Genomic DNA, 24343 nt, shown 5'->3' on the forward strand with positions numbered 1-24343 from the left:
TGTGTGTGTAGATCGTCAGTAGGGGCTCTTCCTCATCACTCAGACGGAAACGCAGCTGTACTTTAGATGAAGTGCTGCAGCTTTACCAGGAGAGACAAGAGCAGGATCCCGGCAGCGGTAAGATCTAAACCTTTATTTCTAAAAAAAAAAAAAAATCAACAACAACAACAAAAATGACATGTTTAATGTTTGTTTAATGTTTAATCCGATCCGCGATGTTATCGAATAACTCGTTTTTTTATTTGCTTGTTATTTTGTAACAAGGTCGAGAACAAGAACAAACGAAATCATTCTAAACAGCTGCAATTACAGATGTTGGAGAAGTTTATATCTTGAATTTCTTTTGTTGTTTTTTTTTGTTTGTTTTGTTTTTCATCACAAAACTGAAATGTTTTGTTTTCTTTCTTTTTGGTGCGAATGGATTTATTTAAACACGGTAAATACCGCGATGTGTTTAAGGGTCTTTTCTTAATATCTGATTTAAAATAAGAACGAAAATAAAAATAAAAACGACATATCAGTGTATTAATATAACATTCCAATCGGTTACTTAATGCCAAGATTTTATCTCCTACAACCTGAATAATTAAATAATTATTAATCATTTCAGTCTCAACGATGAATATTCATCATGCAAATGATTTGCATATATTTGCATACAGACAGCTGCTTCTGCTTAACTGATAAACAATCAATACAATGAAATATGATGCTGGGATTCGTTTTATTTTCTTTGGGGTGTAAAGAGTATGTTACAGAACATAAGCATTAATTATGTCTGAAAAAACTTTATTAGAAAATAAAAGTTTCATTCTTTGAGAGTTTAAATTACAAAAACTTCACACCATCTAAAGATTGTTAGAAATGTTATCATCTTTGTCAATTTCTTCCCATAGATCATAAAATTCAATTAATAACAATTAATAACAACAACAACAACAACAACAACAACAACAACAACAATAATAATAATAATAATAATAATAATAATACCGTAGTGACTGAACGCTATTAAACTGTGATTTAATATGAATACCAGAAATATTGTTTAAAAAGAAACATACAAAAAAAAAAACTTGGAAGTGTTTTGACCCCTAGTTAAATATTAAAAAGGATTAAAAATATAAAATCTGACATCACGACCCAGCTCAACTGTTAGGAATGAACAAATAAATTCAGTGTAACATTAAAAACTCACCCGTAATTTGTATAATAATGACATATTCAATGCTAACCGTTTCTGATAGACTGGCACAAAATAAACATGGTTAATAAACATGACCTGAGTCAGGGACTAAGCCCAGAACGCTGAAGTAAGCGTTTATGATGGTGCACAAACAAATCTGGTTCCAAGCTCAGATTATAAATCTAATAGGCGTGTGTAATACATAGGAGTGTGTAGTGTGTAGAGAACCGTACAGACTTCATTGGGAAATTATTTTCTTTCTTCTGTGTTTTTCAGGCAGTTATGCAGTAGAGAACAAAGAATTTCTAGGGTTGGGAGCAAAGCAGCTAATGTCCCTCGATCATCTAAGCAGATTAAAGGAGAACGATGGGCGAAAGTAACTCCACTTTACTGGCAGTAACATGGAGTCAGGGTCACAATCCTCACGACCCTCTCATGGCCAGCTATGACATTACGCTGGATTATGACATTCCCGTAGACCAGATTCCGGACACGACTCAGGGAAGAGTCTTTTTCGTCTCTACCATCATCATCGCCATGGTTCTGGTCTGCATCATGCTCGTCTGTGGCATCGGGAACTGTCTCTTTATAGTCACGTTAGTGCGTTACAAAAAGCTGCGCAACATCACCAACCTGCTCATCGCAAACTTGGCCGTGTCGGACTTCCTGGTGGCGGTCGTGTGCTGCCCGTTCCTGGTGGATTACTATGTGGTTAAGCAGCTCTCCTGGGACCATGGGATTTTCCTGTGCATTTCAATCAACTACCTGAGGACGGTGTCTCTCTATGTGTCCACCAACGCCCTGCTGGCCATCGCTGTGGACAGGTGAGTGTTCAGTTTTACTGTTTTATACAATATTCCCTTCCCTCAGAGCTGATTTCATGTATTCTCCTAATTTAACCTCGTCTGCCTGTGTTTTAACCCACGCTGTGGCCCCTGATAATGATTGATATTTAGAACTGGGCAAATAAAAGCAAACATTGTGACCTGACTTCGATACCCACGGGTTACAATCATAATCTGTGACCAGGAAAAGTGTTAAACAAACGAAACAAATTATATTAAATATAGAATTTACAGTATTTCTAATAAAGCATTTACTCATATATTACTCACCCAGGAGCCTTTTTTCTCCATCTCAAATAAATAAACTTAAAAACCTAAATATTCAGAGATCCACACAGAGATCCACACAGAGATCCATACAGAGATCCACACCGAGATGCACACCGAGATGCACACAGAGATCCACACAGAGATTCACACTGAGATCCCACACAGAGATCCACACTGAGATCCCACAGAGATCCACACTGAGATTCACACTGAGATCCCACACAGAGATCCACACTGAGATCCACACTGAGATCCCACACAGAGATCCACACTGAGATCCACACTGAGATCCCACAGAGATCCACACTGAGATCCACACAGAGATCCACACAGTAATCCACACACAGATCCCCACAGAGATCCCCACAGAGATCCACACAGAGATCCACACAGATCCACACAGAGATCCACACACAGATCCACACACAGATCCCCACAGAGATCCCCACAGAGATCCACAAAGAGATCCACACTCAGATCCCCACAGAGATCCTCACAGAGATCCACACAGAGATCCACACTGCTTCCCTTCGTTTCTAAATTAAAACTTAAATCGTAAGTAAAAGCTCATTTTTAGGTTAAATTCAGAAATCAAGTATATACATGGACGTTGATCTCAGTACTTACACGTGTCTTAGAAAACAAATGCCCTAAGAAAGAAAATGAATATTAAAAAAATATATATATAATTATATAAAATATATTCAATGTTGTGTGTTCAAAGATTTTGCCTGCTAGTGTAACTTATTACATCAACAGATTACAGTCAGGAAACGGATTTACAGGACGTTTTAAATCCGTATAAACAAATAAATGATCTTCCTTCTTTCAGTGTGTTTTTTCTTCTGTTCATATTAAGCACCACTGTGGAGTCGGACATAAAGACATCCAATGCTGAACATGATCACAACCAAACAGGAGCAAATTCATAAACCATGAAGGAGGAAAAAAAAAAGTATATATATAGTCTCTCTCTCTTCTCTCTCTCTCTCTCTCTCTCTCTCTCTCTCTCTCTCTCTCTCTCTCTCTCTCTCTTTATACACACACACACACACACACACACACACACACACACACACATAGTGGTTTTATATATAGTGTTTTTCTCTCTCTCTCTCTCTCTCTCTCTCTCTCTCTCTCTCTCTCTCTCTATCTATCTATCTATCTATCTATCTATCTATCTATAATTTTTTTTGGTTTAATCATTGAGTGTAATATTCAAACAGTCTGTTAATAAAATGAGTCTATACTGAGGTGTTGGTGTAAAACCCCCTCGTTTAGGTCATTTGTTTAACTTTCTGTTCTGTAGTTCAGGAAAGCCCTTGGAAACTCGCTCGGATTTTAGAAACGGAATTGAGAACAGGATGTTTTTCATGCAAGTCTTTCAAACATGTCCCGTGTTTCTGATTCATCATTGCTCTCACTTGTTGATGTTGACCTTAATCCTTGATCCTTAATACTCCAGACAAGAATCAGGAAAGATTTTTAATGCAGAAAAAAAATCATTCAAGCCAGACACCAAAAAAAAAAAGACCGTACGACAAACTAATAAATGACGTCACAGACACAATGGAATTCCAAGGTTTAGCGTTTGAGATGTTTCTTAAAAAGATGACGTTCTAGTTAAGAAAGAGGGAATGTAGAAATGGCTTTCTTCCTTGTTTTCTTTTTGTTTGTTTGTTTTTCAGTCTATTTTGTGTTATATTTATTTATTTATTCTACATCCTTGCTTATTTTTTTTTTATTAGTTTCCACGTCTGCCTCAGATTCGACGCCTGGTACGGATAAAGATCCTGTTTGGAGAAGCCTCCGTTAAAAGCGTTTACATTCTCCCAGATAACTCTTATTATCAAATATTGTAGCATTATAGCAAGATGTCAACTCAAAGCAGGAATTTTCTTCCCTACGTGGTTATTCCAAATTCTGTGGGTAATTTCAGATCGCTGGGGGAAAACGTATGTGTCTCATGACGTGCTAATGCATCTTAAAAACTAAATTAAATAGAAGATGAACTCTGTCTGTTCCATGCTGAATGGATCTGAGGAACGACGGTACAGCCAAGTGGGGTCACATTTAAGGCATTGTATAAAAGTAAAGCACATTTTCTGAAAAGGAGATTTTATGTAATTTTTTTCTCTTTTTATAATTCTCATCTTTTAGAATTCTTCAAAGGCTAAACAGTTGAGCAGGAGATGAATACTGACATTTTTGGCTGTATCGAGTACAAGGTACAGCGTGTCCAAAAGAGCAAAGTACAGCGCATTGTACTTTGGGTGAAATGTTAATTAATCACCGCTGACATATTGACTGCATCTGAATGGAGGGACTGAGTAATGTTCCTAAATGTCAAACAAGTTCCAACTTCATTCATCACTAAAGCCCAGAATCAAATTTGTTATGGCTTTGTGAGTGTTTGTAAGTGTGCTCGTCTGCACGCTGAACTTCTCATCCAATTTATTGGTTAATGACTGCTGATATTTTACCTCATAGTCCACTTTATCTACTGCACTGACTGGATTTGTTTCTGTGGACAAAACAAGTTAAGTTTTGTTCAAGTCTTTCTCTTGAACAATATGGACAAAACCAATGCAAGAAACTCAAACTGTTTTGTGTAAAAGCTTTAACTGTCTGCAGTTGGGCCCCTGGGCAAGGCCCTTAACCATGTTCCACTTACAGAAACTTACAGTACAAGTGTAGAGGGTTATAGAAGGTTATAGAAGAGAATTCCTTTATAAAGCTAGAACTGATAACTCTCTCTCTCTTTCACTCTCTCTCACTCTCTCTTTCACTCTCTCTGTCTCTCTCACTCTCTCTGTCTCTCTCTCTGTCTCTCTCTCTCTCTGTCTCATGCTAAATAAATGCTTCTCTACTAGTTGCTTTGTTTATGTGGAACGTCTCTGTACAAACTGTTACTGATAAATGGTTTTGTTCTTCAATGGTTCTTTGCCGTCTTTTTAAAGAATCTTAAACGTCAGGATGTCTTATTGTCTTCATATAAGCTCGTACCATTACTGCACACACGATGTCATGGTCACAGTGGTGCTTACTATAGATTAGATTAGATTAGATTAGATTAGATTAGACAACTTTATTGTCATTACACATGTACAAGTACAAGGCAACGACATGCAGTTTAGGTCTAACCAGAGTGCAATAGCAGCAAGTGCAGGATATAGAGTGTTTATAAGAGTTAAATAAGTTAAATAAAGTGGTAATATAGACGTAATTTACAGATGTGTGTGTACTATGAACATAATATACAGATGGTTATAACTATAACTGAAATTTACCAAAGGATGTAACAAAGTATATGGCTATTACTATAAACAGTAATTTACAGATGTGTATGTACTATTAATATAATATACAGATAAAAATATATGTATTATGAATATTATATACAGATGGCTATTAGTATAAACTGAAATTCACAGAATGGTATGTGCTATAAACAAAATATATGTCTATTAATATAATATATTGCTGTTACTATAAACAGAAATCAGGTGGATTTAAACAATGGTAAATTGTAAATAATCTCACTAATGGTTATCTGATGCTCCCTGTTTATAATAAACAGCAGAAGTGCAGCTTTGTGTTTAATATTTTTATTGTGTCTTGTCTCAATTGAATATTAATGCCTTTTTTTGATAAAAGCCTTTTCAGATGGGACGGTCCATCTGCTGTAATAAAAGAGATGCCATGTCATCTTAAAAAGAAATATTCAGCTTCTCTCTGTGTGTGTGTGTGTGTGTGTGTGTGTGTGTGTGTGTGTGTGTGTGTGTGTGTGTGTGTGTGTGTGTGTGTGTGTTTCGTAGATACATGGCCATCGTGCATCCTCTCAAGCCCAGAATGAAGTACCAGACTGCCTACTGGCTCATATTTGGAGTCTGGATCTTGCCTATTCTCATTTCCGTGCCCTCGGCTTACTTCGCCACAGAGCACGAGTACCCTCAAGGTGCTGTCGCACGTGGCAGCAAGATCTTCTGTGCTCAGATCTGGTCAGCAGACCAGCAGCTTCTCTACCGCTCTTACTTTGTCTTCATTCTGGTGGTGGAGTTTGTAGGACCTGTGGCAGTCATGGCGTCGTGCTATGCTCGGATCTCACGTGAACTCTGGTTCAAGAACGTTCCAGGGTTTCCAACGGAGCAACTGGAGCGGCGTTTGCATCGGAGGCGACGTACTGTCGTCGCTCTGATCGCTGTCCTTGTGGCTTACGTGCTTTGCTGGGCGCCGTATTACGGCTTTGCACTTCTGAGGGATTTCTACCCATCAGTGATTACGCGCGAGCGCAATTCACTGGTCGCGTTTTACATCATCGAAAGCATCGCCATGAGCAACGGGGTTATCAACACGCTGTGCTTCGTGAGTGTGAGGAACAACGCTGCTAAGTGTCTCAAGAAGGCCACGTGTCCCCGGTGGCACGTTGTGTCGAGGAACGCCACAATCACTGGTGTGAAGATGGCGGTCGAGGGCGATATGAGGACTTCTTCACTCAAAGTGACGGAGGAGGTGGAATGTACACGGATAAGATGAAGAGATTAAAGATCTGGAAGAGGAGCAGGAGTAGGATGACGAGGAAGATGAAGACAGAGCTCTTAGTGTAACCGTATAAGATCTACACTTCAGAAAGAAAAAAAAATACTTCCTCAAAGGTTTCTTGAATAGTTAGGAAGACCTTGTTGTAGGTTTGACAGAGGAACGGTGGATTGCAAGACTTCTTAGTATCTTAAAAGACTGGAACTTTACTAATACAACTTTACATGTCTATTTTTTTCCAAAGGGAAAAGCCAAAGAATCCTTTTATCTGATACGTCTATACCAACAAAGTTCTCCTCATCTCTATCCAGTGGAAAAGGACCACCAAAAAAAGAAAGAAAAAGAAATAAACTTCAGCCAATACAGAACACTGATGCAGGTTAATATACGTAGAGGACAATATTTGGGATGAAATTGTGCATCACAAGTCTTGGAAGTGTGGAAGCCATCATCTGCTTGGAGGAGATCACATTCACTTTACTGCACAAAGGCAACCTCAGACATACCTCAGAAATCAATGATGTTTTTTTTCTACTACACTTTAACTCTATTCAATTCTATCAGTCATATGGTTTTGCTTTATCGCCTGCACGTCCAACTAAACGTCACAGTGCATTTTTCTAAAGCGAGGCTAATGGAGAAAAAGTGACGAGCACGTTTTACTCACTGTTCCACTAATTCTGCCTCCAAATCCCTTTTTTTTTAAAAACTGACTGTGAATGTTAATCATTAGCGAAGCAGGATTTATATTATTGTTAACTATTAGTTGGTTTCTCTGTTCCTTCTTTTCTCATAGTCTTGTAGCTCTTCTTGTACCTTCTAGTACCTCTCGACAAATAACGAAAACCGAAGATCTCACGTATCTTTTTTATTATTACTATTATATGATTATTCGATTGTATTTTGGTGGATATTTGAGGGGGGAAAATCCATTGCTTCAGGAAGGTTAATGTTTATTTTTCATATACAGGAATATTTGTATTAAAATATTTAATGAAGCGCCAATGACCAATGTTAGAGAACAATTCATTCATGTGTATAAAAAAACGGATAATACTCGAATGTATAAAGTACGTTTCCTGAAATAAACAAATACACAATAATATCTTTCCTTTTGTAAGAAAGATTCCTCCTCGCACTCGTCCGCGTCCCTTTATCTCTGCAAAACAATAGGAGCTCCGGAGCACTGAGAGAACAAACCACACAAGTGAAATCAAATCTGGTTTATTCCAAACAGCTGCTGAAAGAACTGAGCTACAGAACAGAATATATATGCAATGGAATACAGTAAGATGTGGTGTATGAGATAAGGCGGGGGGGGGGGGTAGCTTTTTTCAACATAGATAGGGGTATGCATGGTGGCTTAGTGGTTAGCACGTTCGCCTCACACCTCCAGGGTTGGGGGCTCGATTCCCGCCTCCATCTTGTGTGTGTGTGTAGTTTGCATGTTCTCCCCGTGCCTCGGGGGTTTCCTCTGGGTACTCCGGTTTCCTCCCCCGGTCCAAAGACATGCATGGTAGGTTGATTGGCATCTCTGGAAAATTGTCCGTAGTGTGTGTGTGTGCCCTGTGATGGGTTGGCACTCCGTCCAGGGTGTATCCTGCCTCGATGCCCGATGACGCCTGAGATAGGCACAGGCTCCCCGTGACCCGAGACGTTCGGATAAGCAGTAGGGAATGAGTGAGTGAGTGAGTGAGAGACTTATCACAGGTCAGCATGACCAGAGTGGGGAGAACATTCCTTTTGACAGAGAAAGAGAAATGTGGAAAGAAAATGAAATAAGCACAAAAATTAATTAACATAAAGAACATTCATTTCAGCACTTTTTTTTTTTTTAGAAATATTGTACTGCAGTTTAGACTGGGAATTTATAGTACTTTATTATAAAGTGAAAGTAAAAGTGACGGATAAGTACGGTGACCCATACTCAGAATTCGTTCTCTGCGTTTAACCCATCCAAAGTGCGCACACACACAGCAGTGAACTTGCTCAAGGGCACCTCAGTCGTGCCTGGCCCGAGACTCGAACCCACAACCTTAGGATTAGGAGTCAGATTCTCTTACCATTAGGCCACGACTTGCCCCCTACTTTCACCTACTTTACCGTCTACGTATTTGGCATGAACTCTCGTGCGTTTTTACGATTTCTTCCTTTTTACGAGCAGATTTCGATCCATAAAATGAAGCATTTCTTTCCAAATATGAAGAAACACAGCTCTTCTAAAGGCAAAGCAATATTATTTAAAGCAGGATTCGTCAGTAAGCTAGACAGCATGGGCCAGAAGTGAGGATTGTTTAAGATAGGCTTAACAAGTCAAATGTTAAGCTCAGTATTTAGTATTTTGGCGGAATCACTGGAAACTACTTACCGTACCCAACCTTATGCTAGATGTGTGTTTCCAGTGCAGTTGTGGGCACAAATGCGATTTATTCTTTCTTAGCCAAACGCAAAGCAAAACGGTTTCTGTGGTCAGCTTTCGTTGTACGATTTTTACATTCGAAACAATTAAAATTGCAATAGTAGCATTAAACATTAGCAAGCTGTCAATACTGTACGCTAATATGTCTTGTTAGGACTTGTTAGGACCTGTACCAAGTAAAAATATTTTTTAATTGAATCGTTAATGATTCTACAGTTTTTAAGAACACGTGTGCTGTGTTTGAGATTTTCTGACTAACTCAGGGATGCTGTGTGTGTGAAGCCTCTTCAGAGTGAATTATTTCACTCCTGAACACCCATCGTTTATTCGTTCATTTTTCTTTGTATGAATTTATTCGTTCATCGTTTCAATCGTTCATTCGTTCATGCTTGTCCCTCTGTCCTGCATCCAACACTACAGTCATCTACAAGAAGCCCAATATTTCCTGCATCTTCCAGACTGACTATTTGCTCTTTCTTACTCATGCTAAATTGGGCTAGTTGGATCAATGTGGTCATTGGATTCAAATTATTTTAGAGAAACAATCTCTCTCACTCATTTCCTACCGCTTATCCGAACTTCTCGAGTCACGGGGAGCCTGTGCCTATCTCAGGGGTCATCGGGCATCTAGGCAGGATACACCCTGGACGGAGTGCCAACCCATCACAGGGCACACACACACTCTTATTCACTCACACACACACACACACACACACACACACACACACACACACTACGGACAATTTTCCAGAGATGCCAATCAACCTACCATGCATGTCTTTGGACCGGGGGAGGAAACCGGAGTACCCGGAGGAAACCCCCGAGGCACGGGGAGAACATGTAAACTCCACACACACAAGGTGGAGGCGGGAATCGAACCCCGACCCTGGAGGCGTGAGGCAAACGTGCTAACCACTAAACCACCGTGCCCCCCCCCCCCCCTGTTTAAATCTAGCAAAATAAAGTTTTTCATTTACACCACATTAAATGGTAAATTCCCTCAAATAGCAGACGTACACCAACGTTCTTGAATAAAAGTTTAATAAAAGAGAACAAAGTAAGAACATTTGTTTAACAACAAAAATAAACCTCTCTACAATGTACTGCCTGAAAAACTCTACATGAAAGTGTTACACAACTACATTCTTGTTCTGATATTAGAAACTTTACAGCCACAAACCCCTCCGAATTTGAGCGACAACTGGTGTAAACAAATTGTAAAAAAAAATTCTACAAATCAACAGAGATGCGATTTATCCCTGAGTTCGAGTCGTTCCAGAGTCCAGACGTCGACTGACCCGACACCCAAACGTCCATCCTGCGAGACCTCTGGAAAACGTAGTGCTAGAAATTTGGAAGTGCTTTGGAAAATACATTCAGGTGTTGTGATCCTGACGTTACACAATTACACGATTCACATTCCTTCCTGCAGATCTCAGACCCCACACATCCACCTTAACTCGGACAATCATCATCTTCAGACTCCTTTGATTCGATCAGCCTGAAAAACAAACTGAGCAGAAGATCTCTGGTTATTTTCTCTTCTGGAGAAAAGCTTTGGCTTCCTTCTGCAGTTGTTTAATGTCTTCTTTCTCGCTGTCCTCCGACTCGGGAGTGTAGTCCGGATCCTCGACCACGTCCTCTTCCTCGCTGTCGTCGTTAATGAAGCTGTTGTCGTATTGGTCTTCATCTTCGTCTTCATCGTTTACCGGAGCGGTCATCCGTGTGGTCCTCCTTGCTGTAGAGCGATAGAATATTAATTAACTCACGTATATACGCTCATGTACACACAAATGTACACACTCGTGTATAAGCTCATGCACAGTACATACAAATGTGCACACTCGTGTATAAGCTCATGCACAGTACATACAAATGTACACACTCGTGTATAAGCTCATGCACAGTACATACAAATGTACACACTCGTGTATAAGCTCATGTACAGTACATACAAATGTACACACTCGTGTACACACAAATGTACACACACATGTAGTGATTCACCAGCTAGCGAGCGGATTGGGACGCACCCGAGGACTTGACAAGTGTTTTCGTTGCCGTTGTCCTTCGGCTTCTCCCTGTTCAGGGTCGGCGGTTCGAGGCCGCCAGTGACCAGTGTTGTCATTTCAACAACAAAACAAAATACAAACCGCCCCTTTAATCAATTAACCTTGCAAGTGATTGATGGGGTTTTGACACAAAGTCTTGAAGTGAACACAAAAACAGCAGTGACTGCAGTCTGGGTCTCGGCTTGGAGTGAATTGTTCTCTGGAGAGCATCTGAGTACGTTTGGCCCAGGTGGGGTCATGTGCATTTCAAAGGGAAGAGAGCAAACTAGGTGGGTGTGAATAAGAGATGCGAGTAATTACCGACCCCCTGCCTCCCCTCCCCTCTCCCTGCCCCGTCCTGAGTGGCATATAAGAGCTGCCAAATCAATGAAAGCTACGTATCCTTTTATCCTTTTATATCAGCGTGTCTCGAGTGGACAGCCAGCGAGAGAGTCAGTGGAAGATATGAACGGCTGAATCAGTGGGGCTTTAGTTCCCCTTTCATCTGCCCCTCTCCTCTGATCGAGTCAGTTAAGTTTTGTCGTACTTGGCAGCGCAGCTTGGCAGGCGTCCCAGAACGCGCCCGGGTCCGAGCTGGCCGCATATCAAATTCGTATTAAATGAGATTGTTTAAAATTTAGCAATCAGGACATAATTCAACACGGATTAGTTTGAGACTTTTAAGGGGAAAATACAAACCTGGAGGTTTCGTGTGTTTGTACTCTTTTTTGTGGAGAGGATTCTGCCTGGCAGGGAATAAATAAATAAATAAATAAATAGATCCCAACACGAGCATGTAAGGTTACATCTGGAACAACGTGTAAAAGAACCAGTTTGTGTGGTGGTTTGGTAACTGGTCAGACACCTGTAGCAGTCTGTGCCGTACGGACACTCCGGACGGTCGTCGGCTTCCTCGTCTGCGCTCTGCTCTTCGTCGTAGTCGTCGTCTCCGGGGTGACTGCACTCCTGAAAATGGATGGGGTTTTTCCTGGAGAAGGAACGTAAACACACGGCGTTTCGTGTGAGGTTGTGCATTCTTTGACATGGCGAGCTTCAAGTCCTGATACTGTTGCTAAGCAACCGGGAAACACAGGGATACTGAAGCGGTACATACTGACTAAGGGAGACTCGGGCTTCTGTGGCGCTACACAGCAGAATTACAGTGGAAATGATTGTGTGTCAAACATCAACAGAGCTTTTAGAGGAGCCTTTAAATGGTCGAGAGAGCATCAGATTGTTCTCTCCACCATCACCCTCTCTCCCTTTAACCATCTCCTTTCCTCTCTCTCTCTCTCTCTCTCTCTCTCTCCATCTCTCACCACCCAGCCTCATTCCTTCTCTCTCTCTCTCTCTCTCTCCATCTCTCACCACCCAGCCTCATTCCTTCTCTCTCTCTCTCTCCATCTCTCACCACCCCGCCTCGTTCCTTCTCTCTCTCTCTCCATCTCTCACCACCCCTCCTCCTTCCTTCTCGCTCTCTCTCTCTCTCCATCTCTCACCACCCCTCCTCATTCCTTCTCTCTCTCTCTCTCTCTCTCTCTCTCTCTCCATCTCTCACCACCCTGCCTCGTTCCTTCTCTCTCTCTCTCCATCTCTCACCACCCCTCTCCTCCTCTTCTCCATCTCTCTTCTCTCTCTCCTCAGCCGTCTCCTCTCTCCCCTCCTCCTACTTCCTCTCTCTCTCTCTCTCTCTCTCTCTCCCTCCATCTCTTCTCCTCCCACCTCCTCTCTCTCTCTTCTCTCTCTCTCCATCTCTCACCACCCCTCATCATTTCTTCTCTCTCTTTCTCTCTCCATCTCTCACCAGCCCTCCTCCTTCTCTCTCTCTCTCCCTCCATCTCTCACCAGCCCTCCTCCTTCTCCCCCCCTCTCTCTCCCCATCTCTCACCAGCCCTCCTCCTTCTCTCTCTCTCTCTCTCTCTCTCTCTCTCTCTCTCACACACACACACACACACACACAACACCCAGTTGAGATGCTCAGGGACATTGGGCCCGGCACTGTACAGTGAAGGAGTGAAAGAATTTGAGTGAAGAACTTAGGGAAGATTCATAATGGTAAAGTGATACGTCATGTGTTCTTTCCAGCCTGAAGATCTGAAGAGGAACTTAATGGATAAAAGATGTCCCAAGCCATGTGGGATTCACCACAGACCTGACTAAGGAGTGCTCTCGGCCTGTTAGCAGTCAGCCGTAAAAAGAAACAAAAAAAAAAAAAGAAAATCAAAGACATAAACGAGGGCAACATGCACAATGTCCTTTTGATATAAACAAAAGCAACGGTAAACTTTATCCACGGTAAAAGTCTATGATGTGATTTCTCCGATTTTAAGTAAAAGACAGAAAATAAAAGCACCAAACGGTCTGAAAGCAGGAGGAAATCAAACAAAGCGTGGAGTTTAACCTGAATGATCATCTCTCAGCTTGAGGACTGGATGCAGAATATTTCTGTATTTGTCATTTTTTGAAAAAGTAATCATTAGGTTTGGATCCGTACCTGTAACAGGAGGTGCCGTAGGGACATGGCGTCCTGTGCTGAACTTTAACCTTCTGCTGCACGTTTGTCTGCGAGTTCCTGGAGCTTTCTGGCCTCGAGGTTGAGCCTCCGGCTTTAGACGTCTGACCGCCGTCAGTTTTCTTGCTTTCTTCATCCTTTTCCTGTTCGTCTGTTTTCTGCGCTGCTTTGTCTGCGTTCGTGTCTTCGTCCTCTTGTGAGATCTCTGGGCTGGACTTTGACAGCGTCGCCTCAGCCTGGTCCTGTTGATGAAGTGATTTGATATTTTACTCTTAAAATAGAACAGAACGGGGCGTAGAAGCCTTTATTATCACCACATATACATTACAGCACAGTGGAATTCTTTTCTGAGGAGGTTGGGGTCGGTGTGCAGGGGCAGCTATGATACAGCAGCCCTGGAGCAGGCAGGGTTAAGGGCCTTGCTCAAGGGCCCAATAGTGGCAGCTTGGCTGTGCTGGGGCTTGAACCCCGATTCTCCGATCAACATCCCAAAAGATCGAATGAAAATGATCTAAAACCCACCGATCATCTGATGGTCTAAAACCCACCGGTTCACTGATGCATCATTATAATTTATATTTTTATCTAAAACCAAAAATCTTATCATTTATTTCTAAGTTCTAAGAAAAAGGATTGAGATTTTTTTTTTGCTTTATCTTTATCCCCTACTGCTAGCCGGTGATCTGCAGGTGATTAGAAACACATGTTGGTCCTATCCGGCATGGAAGGTTCAGAAAGTTGGTGGTTCAAGCCTCAGCACCACGAACTGCCACTGTTGTGCCCTTGAGCAAGGCCGTTAACCCTGTCAGCTCCAGGCAGCGCTGCATCATGGCTGACCCTGTGTTCTGAACTCAACTTACCTAACAAACTGGTATATGTAAAGAAAATTATTTATTTCATTCTGCCATGTAGAAACTAAATCTTATTCATTTAAATGCACTGTTTTAGGTACGGAGCCTACCTGGCTCTCCTCCGTGTCACTTTGCAGCTTCCTCACTCTCTTCCTGGGGGCTTTGCTACATCTTTCCTCCTTGTCCTCATCAACCCCTTTCTCCTCTTCCTCGTCTCCTGATGATGAAGGTAGCCTTGCCCGGGGTCGTTTGGGTCCCGTGTGAGTGTTTCTGGCTGTGCGTGCTGGAGCTCGTTTCACTGCTGAAGTATGACGACGCAAGGACGGTCACGTTACAGCAATTCACACACACACACACACACACACAAACACACACACACACACACACACACTATGTTTATGTAATCAGACAAAAAAAAGAACACAATATTCAGTAAGAGGTGCATGACATCTGTATTTCAGGGTATTTCAGAGACTGCGATTCAGGGAGATGCGGAAACTTGGCTAGACTACTTCGAGGAACCGTGATGAGCAGAAAAGCATCTCAGGTACACAATGTATCTTAGATGAATTGAGGTGAATTTGGACAGTCCAGGTTCCTGGTGGTGCAGGAATACCACTGAACCTTACGTACAAGAGCTACTTCTCTCTCCAGCGTTGGAAAGTCAATAAAACCTCCTAACATTCATTCATTCATTCATTTTCTACCGCTTATCCGAACTTCTCGGGTCACGGGGAGCCTGTACCTATATCAGGCGTCATCGGGCATCGAGGCAGGATACACCCTGGACGGAGTGCCAACCCATCACAGGGCACACACACACTCTCATTCACTCACACACTCACACACTACGGACAATTTTCCAGAGATGCCAATCAACCTACCATGCATGTCTTTGGACCGGGGGAGGAAACCGGAGTACCAGGAGGAAACCCCCGAGGCACGTGGAGAACATCCAAACTCCACACACACACAAGGCGGAGGTGGGAATCGAACCCCCAACCCTGGAGGTGTGAGGCGAACGTGCTAACCACTAAGCCACCGTGACCCCCTCATAAGAAACAGATTCTCTCTATTCTTTCACAACCGAATTGCAGGTTTCGAAAGACACAAAAGTCCGACCCTTTTGTCAGCCTCTGAATGGAAAAGCGGGATCACCGTCTTTTCAGGTCCGAGGAGACAAATGACACATTTTGGTGTACAACGTCTTCACAAGAGAGAGTGTGTGCGAGCGAGAGAATGAGCGAGTGCATGAGTGAGTGCACTAGAAAGAGCGAAGAAGAAGAAAGTGCCAAAAGATATAGAGAGACGTCAACGGTTACGACAGCCGGAGCTGACAGACTGAACTTTTATCAGGGTTTGTTTCAGTGAAGAATCTCCACAGTTTCCACTGAACTTGAGTTTATAAGGGAAGGAATGTTTTTTAAAAGGCCACAGTGACATTAACGATCGGTTTTAAAGGACAGAGTAAAGATGTTAACATCATCTTATCTTTATTCGCTCCGACTCGGCGAATAATAATCTGCACATCCGCTCATCTTCTATCGCTTTACGTAGCGGTGAGGGGAAAGAGAAATGGCAAAGCAACTAATCGGTCAGTGCCTCTGGTTACATGATTCCCCTCCCCCGCACCTGCCTGCATGCCCCTCCCCCAAACAAGCAACATTTTTCTCTCAAGCGTAGTCGGTTTGCTACTCAGACGTTTGAGGCAAAAAAAAAGGCCACTGAGGGATCCGAGCTGTCGCTGAGTTAAACACGACGTTCTCCTTCTGATACCTTTCACAGGTGATGTGTTCAGGGCTGCAGGAGCAGCGGCCGTCATCCAAGCAGGAAGAACTCTGGTTTTACGAGGCGTCGGAGGGTCAGGACCGTCCGATATACAAGAAGAACGAGAATCAGCACCAACCTGCACACACACACACACACACACACACACACACACACACACACACACACACACACACACATACACACACAAACAGATAAAGAAACTTCTGGAAATCACTTCTCTAGCTATACATTTTGGTAGCACTTTAATGAATGCTGATGGTTATAGAGCTACGTTACACATTCGTACGGCTGTAACAAAACCATAGACTTTTTTCTGATCCGTAAGATACCATATTGTGTTTGACTACAGTATCCAAGGCGAATCAATCACACCCTAATGGCTTAAGGACATTTTCTAGTTCATAACTGTTCATAACAATTTCATGAAGCTCTTATGACCACCACATTGACAAGATTATAGATGGTGCCTAAATTATAATCGGTGTCATGTGATGTCTTTGTGCTGCCAGCAACTCGCTTGCCTTAATAGTTTGGTAGCACTTTTATATAATGGCAAGTGATTATAAAGCTACATGACACCTTCATAAGCATGTAACAAGTGACTGTAAATAAAGAGTTTTATTTTAAAATGAAGGACACCATCAATGACATTCTAACGAGACACTGATCAAAGAGTTATCTACGGTTTCTGGGCCGGTCAATAAAACAAGTTTAGATTTTCTGTTTATAACACCTTAATGACACCCTACAACACCACAAGGACAACATTATACAATGGTCATTTTGTCCACAGTTAAAAACCGAGTCAAATGACGTACTTATGTCGCCAGGACATTCTTCACCTGAACACTTCACTATTACTTTATATACCGATGGTGCTCATAGGGCTACATAAACCCCATTATGGCAACCAATTTATACTTTTACAAAGGTTTACTTTAACAGGCATCAACAGTCATAAGACCAGTTTGCCAAATTTGATGCCAAGTTGAAATAATACCAACTGGCATAGATTTCTGTTGACATAAGGTTGTTATGACACATTATGAGCTGAGTCACAATTCGTTCAACAGCGTGCCAGTTGTGGTGTTGTGAATGTGACATAAGCCAACGTTGACAGGTAAAATGTCACTAAATAAAAATGTTTCTTACGACAGATGACAGATGTCATAAGCCTTCATAATAAAATTTACATTATTATGTGAACCAAAGCAGCCTCTTATGACTTGTTATAAGCCTTAATATCAACTTGACATTAAACTGGCTTTATGATGAAGAGTGTAGGGAAATACTATCAGTGGTCATCTTTTCTATGTACAAACTCTGCTATTCTAACAGTCTCTCTCTCTTTCTCTCTGTCTGTCTGTCTGTTTGTATCTGTCTTTCCTCTCTCTCTCTGTCTGTCTGTCTGTCTGTCTCTGTCTGTATCTCTCTCTCTGTCTGTATCTCTCTCTCTGTCTGTCTGTCTGTCTCTCTCTCTCTGTCTGTATCTCTCTCTCTCTGTCTGTGTCTCTCTCTCTGTCTGTCTCTCTCTCCCTCTCTCTGTCTGTCTCTCTCTCTGTCTGTCTCTCTCTCTGTCTGTCTCTCTCTCTCTGTCTCTCTCTCTCTGTCTGTCTCTCTCTCTCTCTCTCTGTCTGTCTCTCTCTCTCTCGCTCTCTCTCTCTCTCTGTCTCTCTCTCTCTCTCTGTCTGTCTGTCTGTCTGTCTGCCCCCCCCCCCATTTAACTCTAATTATTTACAGAAATGGAAGGTCTATATCTGTGTGGGTGAGCAGGAGCTACAGCGGCTTCCCACGTTTGCTGACGTAATTGCAATGATGGTTCACGCTATAGAAAAGGGGAATAATAGATAAACAATCTGTCTCTTTTTCTTTTCCTTCTTTTCCATCCGGGTTTGGTAAAACTATTATGTACACACAGTAGACCTATAAAAACCCCAGGATGTCTAGCTGAGATATCGATGAACATGATGTTCTGATAAGCGCTGAGCGATTTTGACTAGCTGTGGGGGCGATATGGCAAAATAAATAAATAAATAAATAAATAAATAAATAAAACCAGGACATTGGATGGCTGACTGACCAAACAAGATACACAGCATGAGATTCTGTTTTTTCTTCAAAAGCGGCATTGAGTGTTTCAAAGTGTTTCTACACATCAGAATGTTGCTTATTGCTCCTTTGAAAAGAAATAAACCCACCATACACGTCTGTTATACTGCTTACACACACACACACACACACACATGCTTAAACTACAGCTAGTCAGATAAAAAATCTAGCAATCAAAACAGTAAGACAGATCCGCAGTAGTAATGTATACAGTTCTCCAGTGAGAACAAAACATGATAATGTTGCTTACCGCCCCTTTAAAACAAGCCTGCAAGAACTAGATATAATTCACACTCTTTCAAAGAAACAATATTCCACAGTTAGCAGCAGTTATAACCGTAACAGGTAGATGATGTGTTGTATGTAAAGTGTTTCTACACATCAGAATGTTGCTTGCTGCTCCTTTAAAAGGAAATGGACCTCCTCTGCATCTCTCTTCCAGCCCTTATACATATCTATTTTTTTTCCTCTGTTAATGGAAGAGTTTCCAATGAAGACACAGCAAGACATAGTATTGTTTGCTGCCATGGTAACGCAGAGACCGACAGCCTGGATTTAGATATTTCTGGATTTGCTTGATCGATCAATTTGGTGCCAATGCTAATATATGTGTTACTTATTGCACCTTTAATTCGAGTAATCAGACTCTACATCTGGAGCCAAAGACGTCTGATAACAAGTATGGCCATTAAAAAGTTCGGGTGTAGTATGGATCTCACTGCAGCTCTTTAGATATTACCATGATAAATGTTGCTTACTGCACCTTTAAAGGAATCAAACAGACTTTAGATACAATATATGTTAAAACGGATGCGTACGAGTGACCATCACATCTTTGTCTTCAGTGCTGGAAGCAAACAATCGCACTGAACACCTGTGAGATGAACTGGACCTGGAGTCTTCACACCATCGGTGTCTGATCTCACTAATGCTCTAGATGCTTAATGAACATGGATCCCCTCCTCTCCTCCCCTCCTCCACGCTCCAACATCTAGCGGAAAGCCTTTAGAGAAGAGAAGCGTGGAGTTTCGGGTTTTATAGTGTCACGCCGTGTCGCACGACTACAGCGTTTAAACCCCACCTGATCGCATGCAGCAGAGTCCGCCGTGTGCGTGTCTCTCGCGCTCGCCTCGTAGGTGAAAGACGGACAGTGCTTGGCCTGAGGGGTGTACGCTAGCGTCTCCTCACACGATCGTGAGGATTTAGAGTTCTGCTCCGTCTCGGGCTCCATCTCCGTCTCCTCTTCCTCGAAACCCTGGCTGTTCCTGTTACGATAAGAAAAAAAAAATGTAATGAGTTTCTTCTCCTGCAACATTTACAAATCATGTGATGAGCTTTTGGACTCAGGGGTGGGGGGTGGGTGGTTTTACGGTATGAAAATTCAATCAAGTAAAGATTTGCCAGGAAAATATGGCAGGAATATGCCAGGCAAAACGGATCTGAGCCAGTTCTCCTGCGCTGGTGCCGTTCAGACAGGCGACAAACCAAAGCTGATTTTATTTCTCCCCTGCCTTCGAACACAAGCAAACCAAGTCGCGTTTATTTATTTTAAAATCGGCTATGAAGCATCCCTCGCGTGCGACACAGCGAGGACGTCGAGTGCTTCTTCTGGTAAGAGAAAACAAAGTCACACACATCGTAAACTTCACGCCGAGTATTACGGGGGAACAACCGGTCCAAAAATCGTCCAAAACACCAAACCCGATATAAAACAGCACGATATGGAATATTACCGGTTTCATCCGTAAACAAATAAGTAAAGATTTCCCCAGACATCTGTGTAAGAACAGAGAGTTTAATTCTTGCCTGTCTCACACAAATGTTTTGACTGTGTAATGCAAGCAAATGACAGCGTCGTGAATCGATTCCTCACGGACGGTTGCTGCTGAAGAAATTAGCATCATTTATTTCTCCCCCTCGGCTGCGTGCCACGTGGGCGTGACTTTGATTGGAAAAGGCTGCGTGATGAACGGCTAAATGACACCGGTCTGAAAGTTACATCGCTGATGTGTTCTGGTTTTAATAACAGAATTATTAACTATTTCAAGAGGGTGAGGATGATGATTCCTGCTCGCTGAAAACCATTCTGTTGTTTTTTTTTTTTTTTATGCAGACAGTCGAAGGTTTTATGCAGGATTCACTCGAATCCGCTCCACGTCTCGGTCAGCATCGGGGTCGTGTACGTGTTCCTAATTAAGTGGCCAATGAACTGCTCTTGTCTGCAGCGTGCAGATTGTACTGTAGGTGTTACCTGGGTGTCTGTCCCTCCGCTACAGCGCGCACTCTGTAGATGTGTTTCCCTGGGAGCAGAGAGAAGACTGCGCCGTCCTTCAGCAGGTGCCACTCGTCTTTCTCTAGCGGCTGCGGCGACGCTTTCACAGACGTCTGGACGAAACAGGGGTTCACGTGCGTCTGCAGCAGACACGGGGAGCGGGGGAGGGGGTTTAAATGCTGAGATATGAAAATATGCAAATAAGAATAAAGTTCATCAGGGTTTAAAAAGTGACAGACAGAGAAAGAGTGATATATATATATATATATATTCACTCCTTCACTCCTCTGACATGTAACACAGCTCCATCTAGTGAGTGTGGAGTTTATATTATACACTGGTATTATAGTAGTATTATACAGCTACAGTAGTCCTTCACTTTACACTTACACATTATGCTACATCACACACACACAGCTCTCACACACACACACACACACACACACACAGCTCATCACATCAGCAGGACAAACAGTTCCTTAGAGCGACACTGGCAACACTGTAATATAATCTCTGAGCAAATACAAGAGAACACGCTTCATAACATGAGAGAGAGAGAGAGAGAGAGAGAGAGAGAGAGAGAGAGAGAGAGAGAGAGAGAGAGACTAAAGTTGTATCGGGTGTAGAAGTTGGTCAGGATGAAGGGGTGCAGAATTGGGGAGAAATAGACAGGAACAAAGAGAAAGAAAAATAGACAGAAATTAGAGAGCAAGATGAGAGACAGATGACTCAGGATTTCAAAGAGGTGCAGTGTAGTGCAAGAGAGAAAGAACAAAAGGAGAGAGAGAAAGAATGTGAGAGAGAGAGAGAGAGAGAGAACGAGAGAGAGAGAGAACAGACGTATAGAACAATGAAAGACCAAAGGAACAAAAAGAGAAAGAGGAAAGAAAAATAGACAGAAAGAATGAGAGAGACACAAAGGCAGTCTGAGAGAGAGAGAGAGAGAGAGAGAGAGAGAGAGAGAGAGAATGACATCAAAGGCTTTTTGATCCTGTTGTTCGTTTGTTGTAGTTTCTCTCATGCGAACACTCCAGCACAGCATAATAAACCCTCCACAGTAATGTAATGTCACCATCAGCACATATGAGGTCAAAGAAAACCTGCTGCAGGACATACGGGTTTGAGACGCAGCTGTCCGTTCACATTCTCCAGAATCCCATGGTTCCTGGACACTCGTTTATCGCTCACCTGTTTGGGGACAAACAGAAAATATGACGGTTCTTCTCACGGCGAACGATTTACAAACATCTCTTTCTTCTGTATGTTTTATAAATCCAGATGTGAATCGAACAAGTGTCTCGAACACGTGGAGCTCACGGCCAAAGGTTTGTTTACATCTGACCATCACACCCGTGTGTGCTTGTTGAACATCTCATTCCTTCTCTCTTTGCTGTTATAATCAGCTCCACTCTTCTCTTCTCAGTGTGGATGTAGTTACATCCTTATACAATTGTGTGCTTTGTGGAAATAGACTGAGGAGGACCCGCATATGAATGTGATGGTCAGAGGTGCACATACTTTTGACCATATGGGGTACATGTGTGTGATCTAGATCAGCATGAAGGCTGCATGTTTGAATCAGTAAAGTTGGAAAAGATGTTTAGAGACCACTAGACTCTTTCTGCATCTTATTAGAAGCCTATGAGTCAGAAGAGTTCATGCTGTTAACCTTTCATCGTTTCTATTATTGCTTCTTAATATTACAAATATTAAAGCTTGTTTGCTGAGTAGAACCACTAGATGGCGGTAGCCTGTGCTGCCTTTTCCACCAGAAAGAACCGGGGGCTGGTTCAGAGTGCTGGTTCGAAGTTGGTTCCACTCATGATCCTTCTAAGAACCAGTTTGCCTTTCCATGGGCTAGAAAGGCATCACAGAGCCGAGTCTGACGTCACTTATACTGCGACGTTAGCGCAGCAGCGACAAACACAAACACAACATCAACAATGGCGGATGTTGCTTTACTGTTAATGCTGATGGATTTGCGAGTCTACATCGGCATGCAAACGGGGCGATTCCTGATTTAAAATTATTTTAAAATGCCACAAACGACGTTCTCTTTTGTCTTGTTGGTCACAGTAGCCCCACCCCAGCACCTGACGCAAGCAGTTCTTAAGTCTAGACCAGCAACGTTTTGGTGCTACTTAAGAATTTCCGAACAAGCACTCAAACTGCCTTGGTGGAAAAGGGGCACTACTGGTTTAAATGTTGGACGACCGATCAGAAGGTCACGAGTTCGAATCCCACGTCTACCAGGCTGCCCTTGAGCAAGGCCCTTAACCCTCAATAGCTCAGTTGTATAAATTGAAATAAAATGTAAGCCACACTAAATAAAGGTGTCTGATAAATGGCAGAAATGTAAATGTAAGTGGTCTCTATGTCCTAAGACACGCCGTGCTGCGCCATCTAGAGGACTAAGGTTGTAAATACAACAAGAGTAAAATGTTTTCTCCTGCAACCGAAAGTGAAAGTTTGATGTCAAATCCTGGGCATTGAAGGCATTGAACTTGGGATTTTATGATCATTTTCATGAAGAAACAAACCCTGCACAGTCTTGTTTGTTCCCTGATCAGCTCAGGAAACCATGTTAAAGAGCTGATTAACTTCCCAGTTAGAAGACAGAAGATCAGAATCAGGTTTATTGGACAAGTGTGTTGACACACACAAGGTATTTGGTTCCAGCTGTTTGTGACTCTCAAAAGTACAGACATAAATTACACTATATATACTATATACACAAGACAAGACAATACAGACTATACAAGACAATACAGACAATGTGATACAATATAGACAGAATGAGTATTAAATATGAATATAGAATATGAACGATCAGTAATGTACATAAAGTGTGGGAGTGCAAATAACAATATTGTGCAATATTATGCTTTTTGTACAATATACAGCAGCAGTAGTGTGTAATATATACAGATGATGTGATGACTGACAGTCGTGATAATGCAGTACTTATAGATATGAAGCAGTGAATATAATTATGGTGAGTTGTTAATCAGGGTGATTGTCTGGGGTAAGAAACTGTTCCTGTGTCTGTTAAATCTCCACCTTTGCAGTAACAAACAGCACTAAATCATTTCTCACCCCCAGAAACGGTCCTCTCCCGATCACAGTGTCTCCATGTGGCACGTCAATGAAGGTTCTTTCTCCATCAATCTGCTCCAACTCAAAGCCTGGCATTCTAAGTCCTATCAAACATTTAGTTACTACAACATATACTTATTCTTATACGTGGGTAACTGCACCAATTGTGCATAAACAAACGCAGTGACGTACCTTATTGATTATAAGCTTTGTAGGTGTAAAAAAAACAACAACACAAAAATATACATATAAATGTTCAGTAGCAAAACAAACCCTTCATTCTTCCACGTTTTTTTGCACACTTCCGGGCAGTGCATGAAGTAGTGCGCATGCGCATTTTTTTTAAAGGCGCTAAAGAATTAATGCGGGAATATTTAATATAAGAAAGTTTTAATTCAATTT

The 24343-nt window shown here is 42.0% G+C and overlaps 2 protein-coding genes across 2 annotated transcripts; one reads left to right on the forward strand and one right to left on the reverse strand.

Moving 5' to 3' along the window:
* prokr1a (prokineticin receptor 1a) lies at window positions 1–7885 on the forward strand. Its single transcript, XM_027179075.2, has 3 exons — window positions 1–117; window positions 1463–2010; window positions 6120–7885. Exons 2-3 carry the CDS (start codon window positions 1553–1555, stop codon window positions 6835–6837), a joined length of 1176 nt encoding a protein of 391 aa, XP_027034876.1. The 5' UTR covers window positions 1–117; window positions 1463–1552; the 3' UTR covers window positions 6838–7885.
* A 2398-nt stretch (window positions 7886–10283) lies between these two features.
* Window positions 10284–24294, reverse strand: aplf (aprataxin and PNKP like factor). Its single transcript, XM_027179050.2, has 11 exons — window positions 24134–24294; window positions 23942–24045; window positions 21962–22033; window positions 20825–20985; window positions 19655–19838; window positions 16450–16579; window positions 14784–14974; window positions 13805–14064; window positions 12176–12298; window positions 12010–12056; window positions 10284–10997 (listed from the first exon to the last, which is right to left on the reverse strand). Exons 2-11 carry the CDS (start codon window positions 24035–24037, stop codon window positions 10792–10794), a joined length of 1470 nt encoding a protein of 489 aa, XP_027034851.2. The 5' UTR covers window positions 24038–24045; window positions 24134–24294; the 3' UTR covers window positions 10284–10791.
* Window positions 24295–24343: the final 49 nt, after the last annotated feature.

Source organism: Tachysurus fulvidraco, chromosome 18 (assembly GCF_022655615.1).
Source record: "Tachysurus fulvidraco isolate hzauxx_2018 chromosome 18, HZAU_PFXX_2.0, whole genome shotgun sequence".
Taxonomy (NCBI): domain Eukaryota; kingdom Metazoa; phylum Chordata; class Actinopteri; order Siluriformes; family Bagridae; genus Tachysurus; species Tachysurus fulvidraco.